The following is a 19,113-nucleotide window of genomic DNA, read 5'->3' as shown; positions in this document are numbered from 1 at the left end:
TGAAGGGAGAGAGTGCTCTGTGTGGGGAGCGCGGAGAATGCCGATTCCTGACAGTACCCCCCTCTTCAGGAATGGTCTCAGCACGGTCCATGAACGGTTTCTCTGGAAACTTTTTCCTGAAGGACTTTAGAAGGGCCGGGGCATGAATGTCCTTTAAAGGTACCCAGGATATCTCTTCAGGGCCAAAGCCCTTCCACTGCACAAAGAGCTGGAGCTGGCCCCTGGATAGGCGAGAATCCACAAGAGAGTGAACTTCGTATTCCTCGTTATTTTGGACAGTAATGGGGTCCGGTTTATGAGTCTGATCCGGAAAGAAGTGACTGGCGATGAATGGTTTTAAGAGGGACACATTAAAGACATTGGGAATCTTCATACTGTGTGGTAGTTGGAGCCGGGATGCCACAGGATTGATTTGTTCACAAATAGGGAAGGGACCCAGGAACGTAGGTGCCAGTTTAGGAGATGGTACCTTGAGGTGGATATTCTTAGAAGAGAGCCATACCAAATCCCCTGGCTTGTAACTGGGCATCGAACGACGACGACGATCGGCCTGTAGTTTCGATCTGCGGAAGGAGTCGAGAAGGGTAGACTGAATCCTAGAACATGCGGTTTGGAGGGAAGAAATGCGTTCATCTACGGCTGGTACTCCAGAAGGGATGTTGGAGATGGGTAGACAGGGAGGGTGGAACCCATAATTTATAAAGAAGGGCGACTCCCGGGTGACTTCGTTTTTTGCAGAATTGAAGGCGTACTCTGCCCAAGAAAGGAGTTGAGCCCAATCATCCAGGGAATCGAATATGAAACATCTCAGGTATTTCTCCAGGGATTGATTGATTCTCTCTGTTTGTCCATTGGACTGTGGATGATAGGCGGAAGAGAAAGAAGAAGAAATACCCAATCTCTTGGTGAAAGTTCTCCAAAATTTAGATACGAATTGAGAACCTCTGTCAGAGACAATGGACGAAGGAATCCCATGAATCCGGAAAATCTGCTCCGTAAAGATATCAGCAAGGGCGGGGGAGGTGGGTAATCCATTCAGTGGAATAAAAAGGGACATCTTCGAGAAGCTGTCCACGACCACCAAGATAGTGTTCATTCCTCTGGACCTGGGCAACTCCACGATGAAGTCCATCGAAATGTGGGACCAGGGGCGGTCGGGAACTGGAAGAGGTAACAGAAAACCCTGAGGCTTTTGACGGAGAGTATTGCTTTGTGCGCACGTGGGGCAGGCGCGGGTAAACTCCAGAATATCTTGAAACATCCTTGGCCACCAGAAATTCCGACGAATGAGATCAGTAGTCTTCTTAAAACCTTGATGACCTGCAGATTTAGAGGAGTGACCCCAAGACAGGACCTCTGGTACAAATTTTGAAGGTACGAAGAGTTTGTTGTCGGGAACGACCAAGTCCTTGGGAATGCGTCTCTGGGAGTGCAAAATCTTGTCAAGATTCTTGAAAGAAGACGTGGCGAGAATCCTCTCTTGTGGAAGGATGGTCTCCAAAGATTCCTCTGGTCTCTCTTCAGAAGAATGTATTCAGGAGAGTGCGTCTGCCTTTACGTTCTTGGTCCCGGGGATATAGGAAAAGTGAAAATCGAATCGAGAAAAAAAAAAGAGCCCAACGAGCCTGTCGTGGACCAAGGCGTTGAGCGTTTTCTATGTAAAGAAGGTTCTTGTGGTCCATGAGAATAGTAAACGGCTCTTTCGACCCCTCCACTCCACTCTTGAAGAGCCATCTTCACGGCCAGAAGTTCCCTGTTACCCACGTCATAGTTCCTCTCGGCGGATGAGAATTTCTTGGAAAAATATGCACAGGGATGTAACTTATCTTGAGGCGTAGGTCTCTGAGAAAGAACGGCTCCAGCACCGCAATCAGAAGCGTCGACCTCCAGGACGAAGGGAAGTTCAATGTTGGGATGACGGAGAATAGGTGCGGATATAAAAGCCTCCTTGAGTGTCTCGAAGGCGGAGAGGGCCTCGGATGACCAAGCAGAAGGATCAGCTACTTTTTTGGTGAGCGCAGTGGAAGAAAAACTCCGTATAAACTTACGATAGTAAGTGGCGAACCATAAAAAACGTTGTATGGCCTTGAGAGAATTGGGTCTTGGCCATTCAGTAACTGCTTGAAGTTTACCGGAATCCATCATAAAACCCTCATCAGAAATTATGGACCCCAGGAACGGAGTAGAGGTCTGATGAAAGGTGCACTTCTCCAGCTTGGCGTACAAATGATGTTCACAGAGACTGGAAAGGACGTAAGAGGTGTGACGTATACTGTCCTGGAGATCTTTGGAAAAAATCAGGATATCATCCAAGTATACTATTACAAAAATATTGAGTACCTTACGAAAGACGTCGTTGATGAAATCCTGGAAGACAGCGGGAGCATTACATAAGCCGAAAGGCAATACAAGATACTCGTAGTGTCCGCTACGCGTGTTGAAGGCCGTCTTCCATTCATCCCCCTTCCTGATGCGCACCAGGTTATAGGCGCCACGTAGATCCAACTTGGAAAAAATCTTGGCCCCCTGTAATTTATCAAACAGTTCGGTAATAAGGAGTAGGGGGTTACGATTTTTAATAGTTATGTGGTTCAAACCCCTGTAATCGATGCAAGGCCTCAACGACCCGTCCTTTTTCTTGACGAAGAAAAACCCAGCCCCTGCTGGGGAATTGGAGTGACGAATAAAGCCTTTCTTGAGATTCTCCTGGATATATTCATCCATAGCGTGAAATTCTGGTAACGACAAGGGGTAGGTCTTGGACTTGGATAGGGACTAACCTGGAACCAAATCGATCGGACAATCGTAAGTCCTGTGTGGCGGCAAAAGGTCTGACTATACCTTATTGAAAACGTCCCAAAATTGGTGGTAAACAGAAGGTAGAATAACCTCAGGAACAGAGGTATTTGCCAGCAGTTGATAAGTTTCGCCTCACCTCGGCCTCCAGGAGATGGGAACAGAAGAAGTCCAGTCAATGAGAGGATTGTTAAGCTGTAACCAAGGAAGACCAAGGGTGATGGATATCCCAGGAGCGTGAATGCCATCGAGAACTAAGATCTCCTTGTGCAGATGTGTGGACAGAAGCAAGGGGACCGTCTCTAAGGAGATGTGTGCCGGGGTAAGGAGACGTCCATCGATACCGATGAGTGCGATAGGATCTTTCTTCCTCACGAGCGGTATACGATTTAACCTGGTGAATTCAAGGTCCACGAAGTTTCCTCCAGCTCCTGAGTCAATGAAAGCGGCGGTAGAAGTCTGGAACTTATCGCCTGAAAGGGAGACTGGAAATGTAAGTTTCTTAAGGAGTTCACCTTTATGGAGGGGACGTGGAGACATTACACCCAGAGAGAGCCCCTCTGTACTCACTGGTTATTCCCGTTTCCCAGACGCAGTGGGCACTCCCGAACCAGATGCTCCATGGATCCGTAGTAGAAACACAATCCCCCGGCATGGCGGAACTGCCGTATCTGTGTGCGAATGCGTTGTACCCCCAATTGCATTGGCTCTGGCAATTCCAGTGCAGGACGAAGAGGTGTGGTAGCACTTAGGAGCGCAGGAGTGCTGCTGGGAGTACTGGAGAAAGGAACTTGAAAGTTATGGAAGCGAGTGCGCTCATGCTCTGAGCAGCGTACCTGGATACGTTGATACACTCGGACGGCCAAATCAATGAATACCTTCAATTGATCCGGCCTGGGTTGGCGAAAGAGTTCATCTTTGATGGGATCTGCCAGACCTTGCCAGAATACGGAGACTAGAGCCTCTTGTCCCCAGTTAGTCTCGGCTGCTAGAGTCCGGAATTCCACAGCATACTGTGTCACCATTCGCCGTCCCTGAGTGATCTGGAGAAGAGAAACAGATGCCCTATCCCGACGAGTGGGGGAATCGAAAACTTGTTGGAACTCGGCTTTAAATGCCGGGTAATCTTGGGTAAGGTCAGAATGTCGCTCCCAAACCGGGGAAGCCCAAGCCAGGGCGCTGCCACTGAGGAGGTTATAAATGTAGGCTACCTTCTTGTGACCAGTATTGTAGAGATGGGGAGCCATTTCAAACTGCACCTCACACTGGTTTAGGAAACCCCTACATTCTTGCGGTTCACCTGCATAAGGCTTGCGGGGTGGAATCTTTACATCGGAGCTGCTGACTGCGCTTGCGGAGTGGGGGCTTACAACTGGCGGGGTCGCGGTCGGTACTCGGGCTGAGAGTCCTGCGACCTGGCGTGTAAGTGCCACAATTTGATCCACCATGGCCAGGTTTTGCTGAAGCAGATTGGAGAGAAACTGTTTATGTTCGGTCTGGACTGCGTCTTGTGGGCTCGACATAATGTTACGCCGGTGCTGCCCGCAGACCAGACCCGTCCCTTGAGTTGAAGGGGGAAGTGGTAATACACGCACCCGCAGCAAAGGGAGCGTGTCCGAAGTGTGGTATAAAGTGTTGCCAGGCCAGGTGTAGTAATGTAGACAATACTTGTCGGTACCGGTTGTAGAGATAGAGTGAAGAATGCCTTGCTGAGGTCAGGGAGTGGAGAGCGGAGATAGGTTGAAGTCCAAGCCGTGTTCAAGGGGTTACCAGAGTGAGCGTTGTCCAAGCAGTGCCGAGATCGAGAGCCAGAGCGGGTAGTCGTACGAGCCATGTCAGAACCTGTGAAAACACTAAAAGAATCCTGAAGTACTTCCATGCAGAGACTATGTCGAGCAAAGATTGAGAGCAGAGAGGAGCTAGATAAGGCAGGGAGGTCCAGTCAGGAATGGAGGCGGGAAAGGAAGAGCTACAGGGAGACACTGCAGATTGGTGCAGGCATAACAAGCCAGGTGAGTCTTGTTGGTAACCTGAGAATGCCCGTGCGGTGTACGGGGGTGGAGCCTGAGGTCCGGGGGACAGGATGAAGAGTGTGCAGAATGAGTGCGCTCGGTAATGCGTGTACGCGCATGGACCGCGCCATAGGGTGGTGCAGGTGTGCGTGTGGGAGGGCGTGGGCACGCCCGGCGCTGAGCAGAGGAATTGCCGAGGGGAGTGATCCCGCGACGGCAGCAGGGGCGGGAAGCCGCGGAGGCCGGTAAGGCAGGATTGTGTTGTGTGTCCATTGACTCCCTGAGGGGAGAGAATGATCTGTGTGGGGAGCGCAGAGAACGCCGATTCCTGACATAGAAATACAGATAGCGACCGCCACTGACAGGTCCCTCTGTAGCTCAGCCTTGGCTTCTTGCTCTATATACAATTGTTCGCAGAGAAGATAACAGTCCTGCGTGGTACATTGCAGCACCTTTTCAGTGTGGCTCAAGGAATCCTCCAATTCCCCGCTGAATCTGCCAGTCAATCCGGGCTGTCGTACATCTCGACTCCTTTCAAACGCATGCTTTCCTGATGTCCCAGGATCACCTCCAAAACGTCTCTGCAACTTCCTCTATAAGTTGAGGAATTCTTATCTTTTCTTGTACCTTACAACAATAGGAGAAAACTGGAATGAGCACTGCAAGGAATCCGAACTAGAGGCAGGGTTAAAATAAAGGCGAATTTATTTCAGGCATTATGCCTCAAGACACATAACAAACAGCAGGCTCCTCTGACAAGTTTCTTGCCGACAGGCACTTTATCAAAGAGCGCCTGTCGGCAAGAAACGCGTCAGAGGAGCCTGCTGTTTGTTATATGTCTTGAGGCATCATGCCTGAAATAAATTCGCCTTTATTTTAACCCTGCCTCCAGTCCGGATTCCTTGCAGTGCCCGTTCCAGTTCTCTCCTATTGTTGCTGTGTACCTTGGGAGCAAAGCACGCCTTATGAGATGGACAGTATCATAGTAGTGAGTATTCTACCTACCTATCAAGTATCTATACTGTTATAAGTGGCCAGTGGGTGTACAGGATTTTATGCAGTGTTTTCAGAACAGGAGGATTACATAGGAGGAGGGTAAGGGATTGCAGTGCATACTTAGGGGTTGCTTTTCTACATTGGGCAGATATCTCATTCCCCTGTTCCCCCCTCCTCCCCAAATGGAGTCAACATCATTACCTGCTTATCTACACCACATCATATAGTGCCACGGTACAGTCTTTACAGGAGTATATATGGTCCGCTCTATCCATTTTTTGACTTGTCTCATGGTTGATTACATTATCCTAGGAATTTTAGTAGCACCCCGGGGGGGATTGTCCCCATTCTACATTTCTTGTATCTTAGACATTCGGAAGGCATCAGTGGTATGGAAAGTACACTTTCTTTAAAGGTCTTCCGCATTTTCCTTGTGTCCACAACGCATTGCTTGTAGTTGCAGCTGTGGGAGACAACATTCCTCGTACTGCTCCTGTTGCCACTGTTTATATTTGAGAACTTGGGAATACAATTCTTCCCTGCATCCTGGTTCATGACAGGCCCAGCATACTAAAATCACTCCGATAGTGCCCTGGCTTGATTCTAGACAGTACAGCTCAAAATTAATCATCACTGAATCCAGGGTTATGTGGTCCTTTGCGCTGGACACATGTCACCATATCAGCTTTCATCTGCGGGTTCAGCTCTCTTCCTGGGGCCACATATGAGTCTTCATCATCATCCTCATCATCATAATCATATGGCCTTAAGGGACACTGTTTCATATTGTTACATGCATTGCAATACAAATATTTCATATCAGCCATTTTAAAAACTCGGGTGTTTTTTTTTCTTTTCCTTTTCACACCCGACGGGTCAGAATTTATACAACACTCGCAAATTATATTTGCTTTTGTAAGGAATCCGGTTCTGCTTTTGGTTATAGCATTGCAGAACTGTGCAGTTTCTAATTACTCCCTCTGGCAATCAATGGCACATGTGCTGCCTTTCACTGCAGCATCAGCCCTGTGCTCCGTCATTGGAGGAATTAACAAACACCTCCCTTCTGTGATTGGCTCACTGCCCTTTATATACCAGGCCTTAGCACTGATTCAGTGCTGAGCATAATCCTTCTCTGGATGTTACAGTGTCTCCGCTTTAAGCCCCCTGGCTTGCTTCATTTGTGTTACTAACTTTTCTAGTTTTCATTATTAGTTCCTGAGTATCCTGAGGTCTGCTGCTTCACTCTACGCAGAGACCTGTCCCGGACTCCTGTGCTGAAGCATTGGTTTGCCAGCACTGGTTCCTGGTACCTGCTGCATTCTCCCCTAGCAGAGGTTACCTTGTGTTTCCTGAGGCCTGCCTCTACTTTCCACACAGAGGCCTGTTCTGGACCCCTGTGCTGAAGCGCTGGTTTTCCCCGGCGCTGCCCTGCGGTGTTCCTCGGCCAGCCTGCTGTCTTCCCCTACAGACACAGGTGTCATGGGCCGAAGCCGCCCCGCACGCAGAGGTCACTCCTGTGCTCACACTCCTACGCTGAAGCGGGGAGCTCCTGTCTGCCCGTTGCCGAACTCCTGCTTGAATAACGACGATGCTGCCTTCTCCAATCCTGACCCTGCTATGTATGACTATGGATTTCGCACTCCGGATAAGTCTGCGCGGACTAAGGTCGGTGATTATATAACCTCACCTCAGCCCCGCGGTCTGGTCTCGGTTTGTGGCGAGCACAATCGTAACAGCTTTACAATGTTTGAACCTTCTTGGTTCTTCTTCATCTTTGCCCAAATCCATTTTCACTTTCTTTCACACATAATAGGGCAAACTTGACACTCAGCACTTTGCTTATTGTGTTTGCTTTACACAGCACAGTGATCCTTTCACACCCAACGGGGCAGCCTTTACACTCAGCACTTGCTAGCTGCAATTTCACTCGTCAGCAAAAATGTTTGTTTTTGGTTTTCTGTCTGGGTTCATGGACTTAACACATCTTCATCTACTGACCCCCAGTGGCATTGCATCCCACTTCTAAAACTACCTGTGGCAGGATTACCTTGCGGCAGGGTCAGTAAGACTCTTAGACAGTGGTTTAAGCTGTAACTACAATAGCTTATTCTTACAACAACAAGACATAAGGCACACTGTCCCTTTAAGAAAACCAAACCATAAAATAAAACCCTACACCCCCTTGGGAGACTGACTACACATCAGGTCCTATAAGCCTGGCTGCCCAGCTAAGCCAGTTACCAGCCTCAAAACATACAAAACTATGCACATGTCTGTAATTAAAATATATAGTCCTTATCTGACAGTTGTTGGGGAATCACTCCCAGGGTCTCCAGGTAGTTCCCTCAGCAGGATTGGAAGGCTGGTTTTTAGTATATCTGCTCCATCCAGCAGCCTGGTGGCCCTTGTGGCAATCTCCAGCCTGGGGGTGTGTCCCAGCTGGTCCGAGCAGACCCTGTGTCCTGCAGACCTGGTGAACCAGAGCAACCATGGTCCTTCCTGGTTTGGAAAAAGTCTCTATTCCCCTCTCTCTGGGGAAAAACAATATCTCCTTATGGCAGATTCCTTCCTGCCTTTAACCCCCTGTTCATTCAGGTCGGATTAATTAGCTCCACCTGTATCTAGCCTCTCCAGGAAGAACTTAACTGGCTGTATGCTGGAAAGCATACTAGCTGCACAACTCCAGCATATAGAGATAGTGACTCTCATAATGTGTTGTTGTGGATGATGTAGCACCAGGGAGACACAAGTTGATCAAAAGGTCTTGCGTGTGTCTTCGTGATTCAAATTATTTTCCCAGCATATTCCCAAATCAAAGGATCTCAGGACTCAGACACAACACAATAAGCAAAACACCAGCACTCCTAATAATAACTAATTAAAATGTGAGAGGTGCAGTAGGGAATAGAGAGTAATGCAAAAAATACTGACAGAACACGTCCCAGAGGGGCGGTTGAATCAGTGAGAAACCCTATAAAACAGCACTCAGACACATGAGATGTATGTGAATTAATACAGATGAGAGCTTGGATATCCAAATGAAATGGGTGATATGATGATAATAATTGAACCACTTTAATAGTACCAAAATATATAAAACACAGGGTGTTATAAATACCCCAAAGGGCCAAGCTACAATGAATGAAGCTTGGATAGACAACCCTAAAAATGGGGGAATGACTAAGGCAGAGATGCCTGATAAAAATAGGATTGTGAGCCTACTAGGAGGAAGAGAGTTCCCAAGTAAACTCCACCCTCCCACGACCACTCTACAATTGATATCTATATTAATGACCAATCAGATAAGTATGTTAAGATAAATGCATATATTCATAGGGTCGCTGCAATGGGATGCACAATGCGTGCTAGATATACACAACAAGCCCACCAACTATTATATTGTGGGTGGGTATGTAGGGCAAATGTTTATGCTTAGTAGCAATAAATACTAAACACACAACAAAACACTGGAGTGCTAGTGTGATACTCCTGCATGAATGGTGAGGCGATAAGAGACCCATACACTAGCAATAACAAAGTATAATACTTGCGTTTGTGAATGGTCTCTCAAAGAAGCTCCTACATATGCTCCCAATGCAGTGTACATATGAAAACAGTAAGCTCAATCTATAATGGAGTCCATGTAATGCTCCACGTGAATGCCCATGGGGTAATTAGCAGCAGCCCCCAATGGACGTTTCGCTTAGGCGCTTTCTCAAGGGGAAGTGGGATCTCAGGACTCAACAGTACTTAACTATAGATTTTTTAATGTATTACCTTTTTTCAACTCATACTATATGCACCCATGGACATTTTGAGACTAATCAGATATAAATTCAAGCTACTGTATTAGGATTCAATAGTGAAACATTCATTAGTACTCTAAAAGAGTAATAATGAAATGAAAGCAAGCTTTTCCTTTTACACCTTACAGTATTTAATTTATTTTGAGTAATAATTTTATAAGTGTTGTTGTAATGTGAATAAAAATGTATTGGATTGGATGGCATTACTATATCTCAAAAATATTTCAGAAAAATGTAATTATTGAGTGTTTTAATTTTTACATTTCACCGTCACTGTCCTTATAAAGACATGATTTACTATATTACAGTATGTATTTAGAAAATACAAGGATGTTAAAGCTGCAGTTCAGACAATATCCTGCATGTGTGTTTTTTTTAATAAATCAGTTCTGTAGTAAGAAAAAATACTTTTAGCATTTTCTGTTTTAAAAAAAACAACTTTGAAAGACCAATTTTCTTGTATTCTATTTTAACAAGCATGCTTGTTCCTATAGCAACGATTTACATTCCCCATATTTAAAGATGTCGCCAAACTTTGCAGATCAATAGACGGAGAACGAATTGACCGGCAGCTATGCAGTTCTTTAGGTAATTAGAGATTGCCCACATGAAACTATTGAAGTAAAAAAATAAATAAATAAAAAAAAACTAAAAAAAAAACTGAACTGCAGCTTTAAGAAAAATGAAGAAATATGCATGTGTATTTGTTATAAGTTATACATTACAATACAGAAAAAGTGCTTGATCAAAACAAGTATTAGAATTGTTTATTCATGAATGTCTGGTTTGCTATTTTGAATTGGGTTTTTTAAAGAATAATAATAAAATATACTATTTTCAAATTCTTACCCTAATAATTACACACATGTCAGGCACTTTTCTTTCCAAATAAACTTCAAGTAACAAATCCCCAGACTGGGAAATCTGAAATAAATATTGTGTTAGTAAATTGAAACAAACATCTTTATATAATCTCTTACATGGTTATGCATATGGATATATTATTGAAACAAGTGAATATTATTTTCCAATATATTAAGCCAGATATTAGCGGAAAGAAGTGTCATAATAGCAATATACTGTACCATGATGCAGTTCTAGTAAGCTTGTTGGTCCCAGAAAAATATATATTTGTTGTTGGTTGTAATACTGCTCCTACAGGCGACCATTGTGAACATTCTTCATAGATGAAATTACAGTGTATAGTGTACAGAGCTTTTGAAACGCAAAGGATCTCATCATTCAGGACTACATCTGTTTTAAACTGGAGCCTCATCTTCAGAAGAGATTACTATCTGACGTACAGGCATTTTTGGAAGAACAAAATATCTGTTGAATAGCAGCTGCTTATGAGACCCCAGGAACAGACACCTTCCAAAAATGAGTCTTGTAATACTTAAAGTACTGTATGGCGCAACTAAAATCTAAGTTTTGAGATGTTACTACAGTACTTACAAATATAAAACAAGTGTACAATATTAATTTCTCAAAGAGTATGTAGTTGAAGTAAATAAGATTAAGAACATGTCAAATTGTAACATGAATAATAGTTTTATATTTGACATTCCATTCTATGGGGACTATGTATCAAAGTCTATCAGCTGCTGAACAGTGTCAAAACAAGGTTACAAAATGGCACAAAATTAAACAAAGGAAAAAATCCCATTAAATGCTCTCCTGTTGAGAGTTTTAATTTTTTTTGTTTAGAGTTTATTCACAGGTCTTTCCATTGTTGAAGGGTAAAGAAACTCATGGATGCAAGATGGGTTCTAGGATATACATTTTGACAATGCATCATTTATTAGACAAACCATAAAAATGTTATCCATCATGTGTTGTAAGACAGATGTGTTGCAGTACATAGACATTCATGTCAAGTGTACCCTGTTTTTTTTAATTAAGCTTTGGTTTGTACCATTTTTTTTCTTTTTAAGCTTTGGTAACCTCGCATACCAAGAAAAAAAATACCTATTTTTATTCATCCTTAGTACTGTTACAACTAACTATAGTGTGTGTGTGTGTGTTTGTGTGTGCGTGTGCGTGTGCGCGTGCGTGTGCGCGCGCGCGTGCGTACGCGTGTGCGTGTGTGTGTGTGTGTGTGTGTCATACACATTTTAAGTTATGGTGGGTGAAAAAGGCAATATTGGCTATATATATCTATAGAGATATACATTATATAGCAAATGGAAATATTTACTGTGTGCTTATTTGCATGTCTTAGACAGGTATGCAACCCTGCCTTTCACCATTATCGCCCAGCATTCAGTTCTTCCAATGCAGCAAGGAATTCTGGGAAATGACTTGAAAATGAGCACACAGTGCCACCTTTTGCTTCAAATCCATTTTGACATGGATCACTATGAGCTTATGCTTGCTGCATTGCACAGCTTTTCAGCACAGCCTGGGTTAAGATGCATAGCCAATAAACCTACCCACAGACAGCTGTTTCGTCCTTTTGGGTCTCATCAGTGTGAGACTGGTTATACTGGCTTTGCAATTTGGAGTTTGAATAGGTATCCACCACACATTAGTTAAGTTATGGTGTGGGGAAAAAAGTGACAAAAAAACCCTCCACAGAAAAGCATATAGCAACTGGAAAAATAATTGTGTTTCTTGACATGTGGTTGTCACCTTTTATCCATGGGTCTTTCACTTCCCCTGCACACCCTCACTTCCCTCTGTTTGGGTTTGTCTGCCCTGTGCCTTATTGCAGATCAGCAGTGTTTGTATGCACAACTTTTTGGCCAGCTTATCTGTGGCCCTGGTCAGTTATACCATAGCCACACTTCTATTATAGTATACAATTCTCTTGGCCCTGCCGGGTGTTCGGTGTTGCTCCTGTAAGCGCGGCAGTGCGCTACGCATGCGCTGGCTGTAGGCTGGCGTCTGTGGTTGCCTGAGAGATTTTCCAACTGATTCTGTGCATAGACGCATGCGCAGTCTTGGTACTCTACTGGCTCCCCGGCTCAGCTTGGTACTCTGCTGCGCATGCCCGACGGGTGACGCGCCACTTAGCCCGGCGCCAGGTGCTGGTACCTGACGTCAGCACACCCAGCAATGACTCTAATTGACACTAGTTGAATTCCTTAAATTTTTGTCCTATTAAATTTAACCATACAGTGATATGCTATGGAGCTTGCGCTTCTTTTTTCTTTTAGGTATCTTTGATGTGGCAACATCTCTTCTGAAGCTGCAGTTCGCTCCAATCCGGATTTATTATCATCTTCTGGCATTGGACTTTACCCCTTTATTCTTATCGATTTGTTTGAATAGCTGTTTATTTTTGATTACAGCTTCAGTGGCCGTTATTCTAAAACTTCATTGCGCCGATTTCGTGTGCTCTGCTGTACTCAACACAGCATGAACGTGGCCAATCGCCCGAGGCACCCGCGCTTATCGCAATTGCTTTGTTGAATTTCATGGATTCTGTTTCTTTGGGTGCAATGAAATTAATGAATTGCAATGTGTACAGTACTGTGCTACTGTGTCAATTTAAGATGTTTAAAACCCAGAACTCTAAAATGCCATTTTCTGTACTCGCCGCACTCGCGTCTTAAGGCGGTACGGTTGGAAAACATCACGCGCCATTCCAGGGGTATTCCGAGCGGTGCACCGGGTGAATTTTTAGAATATCGGCCGCTGCAGCTATATGTATCAAGTATATCCATGGGTAAATGTGTTTGGTTAGAGGCTATTAGTAATACATTTATCCCATGTCTCACATCCACACTGTGGACTTTACTCACACTGTACAATTGGGTACAATATTAACAAGACATAATTTCCAATTTTCCGGTCCTTCGTGCGGGATCTTTCTCAAGGTGATGAGAAAGGTCCCGCACGAAGGACCGAAACGTTGGAAATTATGTCTTAATACAATATTCTTTTGACAACCTTTTGGAGTGCTGCCTCTGATATTCGCCCTTACACTGTATCATTTTGCCTATTTGTACTATACAGGATTTGCAGCCACCATATTGATTTACCCGACGGAGTGCCTATTGTTCTTTATCTTTTTGCTATATATATATATATATATATATATATATATATATATATATATGTAAATTAGCACTATTTTATTGTCTTAATATACAGTACACCACTACATTGTTTACATATATTTTTTTTTTACCTTTTTGATGATACTTTATCATTTCCATATATATATATATATATATATATATATATATATATATATATATATATATACAAATAGGTTTTACCTTTTTGATGATACTTTATCATTTCCATATATATATATATATATACAAATAGGTTTTACCAGATTGGGGGTCCGGGAAAAATGAGACAGCACACAGTCTTGTAAGTCCAAAAGAACTATATTCAGTTTAACATGGCACCACATCCAACGTTTCGATCATCTAAACGTGACCTTCCTCAGGGGCGTGCACGTCCCTGAGGTAGGTCACGTTTAGATGATCAAAACGTTGGATGTGGTGCCATGTTAAACTGAATATAGTTCTTTTGGACTTACAAGACTGTGTGCTGTCTCGTTTTTACCGAACCCCCAATCTGGTAAAACCTACAGTATTTGTATACATGTGCATATGGGACAAGCATCAGCATTTTCTCTCTTGTTTACAGTGTGCCAACTGAGTGTGATTTTTTTTCCATATATATATATATATATATATATATATATATATATATATATATATATATATATATAAAAGTATCATCAAAAAGGTAAAAACAAAATTATATGTAAACAATGTAGTGGTGTATATTAAGACAATAAAATAGTGCTAATTTAAGGGCGCATAACAGTGCCAGAAAAAATAGTGAAATGTGTGTGAAATACAAAACAGACATAATCAGGCAACAACAACTCCTGAAGTTGTTATCTTGTGACGAAACACGTTGGGCTACTCATTATGCAATCGGAGCTCAACGATGCTGTGTCCTGCTCTTGGTGACAACGGGCCACGAGATTCAAACTCCTGATGTAAAAGTGTTCCTCTCTTTTCGGACTCTCAGGTCTGAGTTTATAGCGGACCCTTTTATTAGACTGTCTCTCCAGAACTACTTACAGTATTCGTTCATGAGAGGACAGAGAGGACTGATTTGTCTGCATTTGCAGGATTGCTGGCTGGTGAATATATCACACACTGATTTTACTTTTCACTATCACACACTTGATGATTGCACTTGTTTCCCTCCCCCTGCTTTTTTATTAAGGGGTTGTACATTTTTACACTATGGGGTGTGCGCACTCTTTTTGTCTTATATACAGTATATACAGTAAGCACAGTAAGTCAAAAAGGTGGATTTAAAGACAAGCTCAACATTTTAACTGGATCCTTTCTCAAGAGCAAGGTAACCAAAGCTTACTTAGTTTAACAATATATATACACATTGCATGTGTGCCCATAGTTGTCCCAGCTCTCACCACAGTAGGATTAGTGGATGTGGGCTGAATGGTGACACTTTGTGGGCTGCAAGTTTGACAGTCCTGCTCTACAAATATACACAGTGAAAAAAAGATGTTCTTACTTTAACCGTACACACCATAAATGATCTGGGCTTGGAATACAAATTCCATGCTTAATATCAGATAAGGAAAACATATATTTTGCTTTATATTAAGAAAAAGACGATTTGAGGAGGAGAAAACTACAGAATTACTCAGGCCCCTGCCTTGAGAGTTGAGATCAAAGACCCTGCTTGGAAAACATATACAGTACCTATATTTATATATAATAACGTACAATATGTTATCTTACATCCTTCTCCTCCTCCTCTTAATTCTACTACTAATAATAGTAGTCTTTTAATATGATTTGTAATGAAAACACATTGCCAGACTTTATAGTGTTAAATATTTTGAGCTTTTTGAACAATACCATTAGGCTGCAACAGTGGGGCAAATACAGGGCAAATAAATGGCACCAGATTTATCAAAGGGAAATCTCCAATTGCTTTAATTGGGATTCCTTTTCTTTATTAAACACAGTGCTATTTTCTGCACTGGCCTTGCTTCACTTTTGCAGCCTGTAGACATAAGTAAATACATAACTTATTTACTTAAGTAGATAATTTACTTGGCCACATACTGAGAAATGTTACTATTGATAAATACTCAAAAGAAAAATTCTGCTTCATTTTTAGTGTACAGTATGTTTAAAGCTAGATTAGCATGCAGAAGACTCAACAGAGAGGAAGTTATGCTAGGGCAAAATATTTTGAAGATACATTGGGGGTCATGCACTAAGCAGTGATAAGTGCTTTTAAGTGAAATAAAAAGCCATTAAAGCTTGATATTGCCTGCTGTGAGATTCACAAAACAGTGATAAGTCTTTTAAGTGAGATAAATGCCTTTATAGCGCGATACTCTCTGCTATGAGATTCACAAAGCAGTGATAAGTGCTTTTAAGTGGGAAAAAATGCCATTATAGCACGATACTGCAGTGTTATCACTGCTTTGTGAATCTCACAACAGGCAGTATCACGCTATAAAGGCATGTATCTCACTTAAAAGCACTTATCACTGCTTTGTGTATTCTGCTGCGGCCAGCTTCATTCTAACAGATACCTGTCTTTTTTCGGGGCTTTTTTCGGCTGGCGCCGAACTTGGCCGCGCGCCAGCTGCATCTTGCGGCCGCGCTGCCCGTTTCTCCATTCAGCGCTAATGCACTGAACATTGGGAAGCGCCTGCGGCGCCAGGAAAAAAAAAACGGCCGCGTCTGCACAGGGTTTTAAATTACCCGCGGTGCAGGCCGCCTGAGAATTCGTTTAGCCGCCAATGTAGCACCCAGAAAACCCACTTATCACTGCTTAGCGCATGACCCCCATTGAGAGTAGTAGACGAATGAGATGCATGGGACCTAGAGATTATTCTGAAACACTGGCTGGATGGACATACAGTAGTGAAGCAGGCAAAGTATTCATTTTGGATATAGTACAGGCACAGCGAACATTATTACTCCTGGCAATTAATTAACACTAGTTTTATCGCAGGCACCATTAAAAACAATAATGGGTGCATTATATCCCTAATGCCCGTGATATTTACCATGAGTTTTTTGGCCTTATTACGCGTTAGCATGGGTAATAACACCTGCTACTGTATCTGTATCATAGTATTTAGTAGTTGAATATACTTGACACTAATTTTACTAGACATGAGATCCATACCATTGGTGAATGCAAAACTGCATTACAAGGAAGAGGAAAATATCTCTCAGTAAACTACATACTGTACAACATATTAAGAATGATTGATTCAGGAAAACGTTTTTTCTCAAATGTATCACTGTAACATTCTCCTGACACTTTATAATAAAAATATTACAAAAAAAAAATATTATTATTTTTGGACGAAAAGCGTTCGTAGGCCGATCATCCCTGATGCTACTTGTGGAGAATATGCACATTATCAGTGAGTCTGTAAAGTTATTATTATTATTATTATTATTATTATTATTATTATTATTATTATTATTAATAACATGCATGTAATATACACAATGTGAATAAAAAGGAGTATATGAATTGGATTACCATAATATAACCCAATTTAAAACATACCAATGTAATAGTGGCACATCAAATATGAATTGCAACAGAAATGTAGGCAGTGAATTTTTATATATGTTTTCACCTTTTGTATAAAATGTCAGTTCACAACCAAAAATGTCTGTGTCTTACCTGAATGTCTTTCCATTTTGTAATAAAACAGTTTTCTCTATCCATTTGTTGCACTTGCTCTGCACTTACCTGTTTAAAATAAGAGAAATTCCTTATGGGGTATTTTACTACAGTGTCATAGTGCTAAACAGGGCATTATTGCATGGACACTCACATTGGAGTAAATTAATGCAGTATTGCTGTTTAATGAATAACCCCATTAATATATCTATATGTGGGGATAGGCGAGGTAGGTTATTGTGGTAGTTCCCCCAGGGTGTGTGCTTAGGCCTCTGGGGGTGTTGGCCAGTGGGGTTTATCTCTTCATTACCTTACCGGTAGTAATGCTTTACTAGTAACTAAGGTGGCCAATGGGGATAGGTGGTGTTTTTATAATGTATTAACCCCTTTTGTGCCTGTGGTATGCCGTGAAGTGGCTGCAGGCTTATAACCTTTTGGCCAAAGGGTTTAACTAAATTACCCTTTTTCATGAGCAGATAAGCACTGAGGTATTGCACTATACAGTATGTTGTGTCATTTTGTATGATGCGCTGGCCTTTCTGTTTTTGTGGTATAACTTAGTAACCAAAGGCATCAAACGGGTTAATGTTGTTTCTATTATAGGGCTCTGTAATAGATATTACAGAAGCTTAGCATAGAAATATTATTGCGTTGCAGTATTAACACATTATTAACGGTCATGTTAATTCCCGCATTGCAATTTCAGCTCGGATATTGCACCCGTAAAATTATTACCACATTGTTAATGAATATCAACTCTAAATTGCAGTAATAAAGCTTGTCACATTTATTTTTACCGTTTGTGATATTAAAGCTGCAGTTCAAGCAATATCCTACATGTGTGTTTTTTTTTTAATAAATCAGTTCTGTACTATGAGAAAATAATTGTAGCATTTAAAAAAACAAAACATTTTTAATGTATTTAATGTATTCTAATGTATTGTAACAAGCATTTTTGTTTCTATAGCAACCATTTACAAAGTCACATCCCCTCCCTTTTCTGAGACAGGCTCTGGCTCTTGAGACCTGGCCTGTCTCTAGCAATGCACCAATTGTATCTAGTGACTGGTTACATGATCTTCCACATAGAACTTTGCATCTTCTGCAGTCCGAACAGTGATGTAAAGAACCCCCGAGCCGAATATTCAGCGATCAATTACAGGTGAACAGATGAATTGACAACTTAGCTAATCACTTGTCAGTGTGTTGATTGTATTGATGCACAAACTGAATGGAAAAAATATATATATATTTATTTATTTTTAAACGGCAGCTTGAACTGCAGCTTTAACTCCAATTTAACAGGGTTTTATGTATCGGGTCTACATACTGTATGTTAAATACATTTTCCGTTTTTATTTACAAATGTCTATGAGAAGTAGCATTCCTGACAATTAACTAACCAGTGATTTACCCCCATGGCCGGGGAAGGGGTGTTTCACATACTTTGGGAATGTAAGGAGAGTGTTACATATATATTTTAATATAAATGTTTATCTTAAAAATTGTACTAAAATGGACTAGACAGCATTTAACACTTGCATACAACACATAGACATACAACATCTAAATTGTACTTACATGTAAAATCTTTACATAATGAATAATTAGATCCTCTACAACACATACTTCTTCATTATTATGTCCTTGTGTTTGAAATAAGCACGAAGAAAATGCACTGGCTAAAATGTGTGCATCCAGATGATTGATATTGGAACATTTTTGTACTCTATTAGAAAAAGAAAAAAAAAAGATTATCAAACTTAATGATTGCAGATAATATTACATATACGAGGAATATAAAATCAGTAAAAAGTAATGAAATATAA

The 19,113-nt window shown here is 41.9% G+C and overlaps 1 protein-coding gene across 2 annotated transcripts in view; it reads right to left on the bottom strand.

Moving 5' to 3' along the window:
• Positions 1–19,113, bottom strand: part of ARAP2 (ArfGAP with RhoGAP domain, ankyrin repeat and PH domain 2) — a 406,381-nt gene that overhangs the window by 102,817 nt on the left and 284,451 nt on the right. For both annotated transcript variants that reach the window (XM_075568062.1, XM_075568070.1), the window contains exons 23-25: positions 18,866–19,013; positions 17,285–17,353; positions 10,463–10,537 (exon numbers count right to left, since the gene is read on the bottom strand). In XM_075568062.1, coding sequence (XP_075424177.1) covers positions 10,463–10,537; positions 17,285–17,353; positions 18,866–19,013 — 292 coding nt within the window. The remainder of the gene's footprint in view (positions 1–10,462; positions 10,538–17,284; positions 17,354–18,865; positions 19,014–19,113) is intronic.

The sequence above is a fragment of the Ascaphus truei genome, chromosome 1 (genome assembly GCF_040206685.1).
Source record: "Ascaphus truei isolate aAscTru1 chromosome 1, aAscTru1.hap1, whole genome shotgun sequence".
Taxonomy (NCBI): domain Eukaryota; kingdom Metazoa; phylum Chordata; class Amphibia; order Anura; family Ascaphidae; genus Ascaphus; species Ascaphus truei.
This window is presented reverse-complemented; position numbering and strand designations above follow the sequence as displayed.